At 38.4% G+C, this 4,165-nt stretch overlaps 1 protein-coding gene across 1 annotated transcript in view; it reads left to right on the top strand.

Moving 5' to 3' along the window:
- Nucleotides 1-460: 460 nt before the first annotated feature.
- The window catches only part of LOC125298301 (putative uncharacterized protein DDB_G0271606), a 7,967-nt gene continuing 4,262 nt past the window's right edge, over nt 461-4,165 (top strand). The window contains exons 1-5 of the mRNA XM_048249004.1: nt 461-854; nt 1,022-1,119; nt 1,344-1,394; nt 1,636-1,713; nt 4,124-4,165. The exon at nt 4,124-4,165 is cut by the window's right edge and continues 15 nt beyond it. Of these exons, the coding sequence (XP_048104961.1) occupies nt 1,027-1,119; nt 1,344-1,394; nt 1,636-1,713; nt 4,124-4,165 (264 nt within the window). The 5' untranslated portion in view covers nt 461-854; nt 1,022-1,026. The remainder of the gene's footprint in view (nt 855-1,021; nt 1,120-1,343; nt 1,395-1,635; nt 1,714-4,123) is intronic.

The raw sequence follows: 4,165 nt of genomic DNA, 5'->3' as shown, positions 1-4,165 counted from the left end.
TTCATTAGGCTGTTGATAACTGTAATTTGACATTGTTGTTTATTATTGATATTCTCCTTAATATAGTCTTACTATTGTTATTATAGTATTCATTGAATGGACCTTATTTATTAGCCTATTGCCATTTTCCTTCATTTTCATTGTTTATTTTGCTATTGACATTGTTGTTTATTATTGCTATTCTCCTTAATGTAGTCTGACCAACATTTTAAACTGTTCCCTGTTAAATTTAAGTGTTGTTTTATATTTGGACAAAAGCATCTGCCACCCACGCAAAATCCATAATCATAACAAAAAAAGCGTCTGTATGGAGAAACTGATAAATGCCCATCCGAACTTTGACAGTTAGCAACAAATGACGCATATCCAATCTTCCAATCAAATTACGGGGGATCCATCGTTACTAAGTAACTTGATAGTATTACAATGTTCTACAGTAAACATTCCATCCAGAGTTGCCTGCAACTTTAAACAAACCACACGCTTTGTGCCTGTTCTCCTGCGATTTACTGCGAAAAGCCTTTCTTTACAAGCATTGGATCATTGTTCCTTACATATTACATTTGAATTGTTATTGTGCTGAAGACTTGTTTAAATTACTGGACTGATTGTACAGAGTTAGCTCCGTTTTTAGGTTCTCTGATAGCCTTAGGCTAATCGGCTAACTTGGGTTAGCATTAGCTACCTGTAATTCACTTTACAGCAATTTAACAAAGGCTAGTTAGTTACTAACTGTTTTAAGGAGTCGTTGGTGAGTATACTACCCTGTTCACTTGATACTTGGCTTGTTTGATTACCATTTGTAGTGTTTTCCAGCTATCCTCAGCTACGTGTTGAACGGCTGCATCAAAGAGGTAAGTTACTCAAGTAACATTCATAACACAATAAAATGGACAGAGACCACTCACACGAAAAGAGCGCAGTAGCCTGTTTAAAGTTTTGCCATGTACAACTAAACTGGTGCTTTAAAGAAAGTTAACATTAACAAGTTAGTCCTCTTGTCCTGTCTAACCGTGATCAGGTGTCATGCTGCGACGACAAAGGGAGATCGACCAACGCGTAGCGGACCAGGCGTTCGACTGGCTGTGCCACAACATGCACATCCAGATGGGCGATCTGGTAAGACCAACCCAAGGTCACAGATCATTTAACCTGTACTGACATAGGCTACTCCGAGTCTCTAGCCCTCCCAAAGAGCTAGGCAGAGTGATCTGGCCATTCTAAGAAAACGCTTGGGGACCACTGATTTGAAGCAACAAAATATGAAATGAGCACTGGGTTAAACGTCATGATGGGTTGTTGGTGTCATGCATTTTTGCTTTATGTGCCTGTGTTTCTAAAAGGAGGAAGAGACTTCCAGGCTGAGTCGGATGAGCACAGCGCTGGACAAGGAGGTAGAAATGACCGTTTAGTGAAGCAGATAGCGTGTTTATTGGTGCATTTAATGACTGTTTAGTGACCAGATAGTGTGTTTATTGGTACAGCAAAGCTACCGTAACCTACCCTACTCCAAAGCTATGTGTATGTTTCTGTGCTAATTTGTGTCTGTATATGTGTTTGTCTGTCTGTGTCTTGATGTGTGTCTCTTTCTGTGTGTGTGTGTGTGTGTGTGTGTGTGTGTGTGTTTCTCTGCAGCTGTTCCTGGCGGAGAGAGCAGTGCAGGCAGCTGAGCGGTGGGTGGCCCAGGCTGAGGATCTGCTTCCCCTCGGAGAGGTGTGTGTGTGTGTGTGTGTGATCCGCAGAGCAGCAACATCTATGCCTTACATCTGTACATTAATGCATGCATACATACACAAGGCAGCGTATGCATTAATGGATATGACATTCTCATTAGGGGTTTTTGGTCTTTTTATTCCTTCTCTGCTCTGCATATCAGAAAAGACCTTGTAATAAAACTCATCAGTAGTCCCTTTTTGATTAGGTGGACATACATGTACCTGTGTGTTATAATTACATGCAGTGCGGAGGCACCTCTTGAGAGGCTTGAGAACCACTTAAGAACCACTTGAGAACCACTCAAGTGTATTACAGTTTTTCTCGATTGCTTTTACCTGCTTAAGTAAACTAGAACCCACTTGGTCTTCATGACTACTTTCTTTGCACAGCAGAAGTCATCTCTTGCGAATGTGTTCACACATTTTCATTGGGTTAACATATTTCTCACACCCTTTTGCAAAACAGTTAACACAGGTGTCATTCAAAAGCCCCAAACTCTATTGGTTTTCCCATGCTAAACAAAAGGAAAACATCTTTTCACAGGTGGTATAGATTCCTTGCTTAAGTATGAATTTCTGATACACCTGTGTGATACTCCTTTGCACGATGCTTCAATCAGCAATCATTCATTCTACATGATACACAAGAGATGTCTGTTCTGTGTTGCTATTTGCAAGTATGGATCTAATGCACATTTAGACAAAGTACTGTATTGCCTATTTGGTGGAGAAAACAGTACAAAAGGTCTTTACTGTATGTGTATTTCGATGAAAGTTGTAGTTCAATGAAATGTACAGTATCTTGCTAGGTGTTTGCTGTATGTCTTACATGTCAATGACAGTTACATCTTGGGAGGAATTAGTCATTTGTTTTTTTATTTAGTACATTTTGTCTTTTCAGAGTTTTTTTCTGTCAGAATGACAGTTACATCTTGGGAGGAATGAATAATTTGTTTTTTTATTCAGTACATTTTGTCTTTTCAGAGTTTTTTTCTGATACCAGAAAAATGAGAAAGTGATGAAACAGACATAGCAAAAATGCTCATTTTGAGAACTAGATTTTGCATTTTGTTGCCCAGTGTGTAATGATTGATTAAAGAGTGTTTTTGAATTGGCAACAAGTTGTAGTGTTTGAAGGCAAGATTTGCTTTTGCTGCATGTTTTAAGTGTTTTGAGAGAGTAACAGCCTTTTGCAAGCAAAATGTGTCATTTTGTCCAGAGTGCTTTTGTTCAGACACAGGTGTTAACTGTTTTGAGAATCTGATGTCAGAGTTGACACATCAAAACGATCCAGAAAACGATCGAGAAAAACTGTAATTACTGAGATGCATTGTCCTATGCAGAATGCTTTATTTCTTACTGTTGCTAATCCTTTTATTTGATAGAAAATGTTGTCACTTTGGACTTTCTTCTTCTGTTTCTCAGACGCTTTGGTGCTTTTCTCAGATCAGAATGAAAATTCTCATAACTATTAGTTAAACCTCCACAACATTTAGTCATTTGTGCACATCATAGTAGCAATTTCTCCTTCCTCTGAACAAATTGCAAATGCTTTTGAACATGTACATCAGTTGTATTGTCATGTCAGTCAAAATGAACTATACTTATGGATGCTGAATTGTCATTCCCAATAAAACTAATAGTCTTCATTTCATTGCTTGAATCATTACATACAAAATTGGTGAACTAGTTATCAAATTCTGTCACAATGCTGTAGAATTGCAAAGAGCATATACAGTAAAACTGTGAAATGTACATATTCAGTGTCTTGTACTCACTTACTCCCCTAACTACAGCAATTTGTAACTTTACTGTAGTTTTCAAATGGCTGTACAAATACTGTATAGTGCTGTCTTGAGCATTTTCAGGTAGTGTCACCGAGTTCTGACCTTTTTTTGCATGGGAAAACACTGAGAGCATAAACTGTCGTAATGAAAACATGTAAAAGCCATTTGACTATCTTGTTCATAAACGATGGTGACAAGACTTCTCATTTTGATGACACTGGCACTTTCATTGACATAAATACTTGCTTTTGAGGAATGGACTATCCATTTTGAGCAAGTGACGTGCTTTTGCAGGTTATCCACTAGGTTTTGCAGTTTGCACTAATTGTTTTGAGAAATGCTGCTGTGCAAATGTTAATAGTGATGTGAGAAAAGCACCAAAGCGACTGAGAAAAACTGTAAGTGTTATGTCAAAATACCTTGAGCTTTAATTTATACATAACGTGATGTGAAGCTGCCAAAAGGCATGTTGAATATGTAGTGGTGTTACAGTCAAAAGGCATGTTGAATATGTAGTGGTGTTACAGTCAAAAGGCATGTTGAATATGTAGTGGTGTTACAGTCAAAGGGCATACTGAATATGTAATATATGTCAATCGGTGTGCTCCTTCCCTGCGACAGGAGAAGATCCTGCAGAAGCACAAGGAGCTGGACGAGGCCACT

The sequence above is a fragment of the Alosa alosa genome, chromosome 7 (assembly GCF_017589495.1).
Source record: "Alosa alosa isolate M-15738 ecotype Scorff River chromosome 7, AALO_Geno_1.1, whole genome shotgun sequence".
Classification (NCBI taxonomy): Eukaryota; Metazoa; Chordata; class Actinopteri; order Clupeiformes; family Clupeidae; genus Alosa; species Alosa alosa.
Note: the sequence above shows the minus strand (reverse complement) of the source record. Positions and strands in the feature narration are given on the sequence as shown.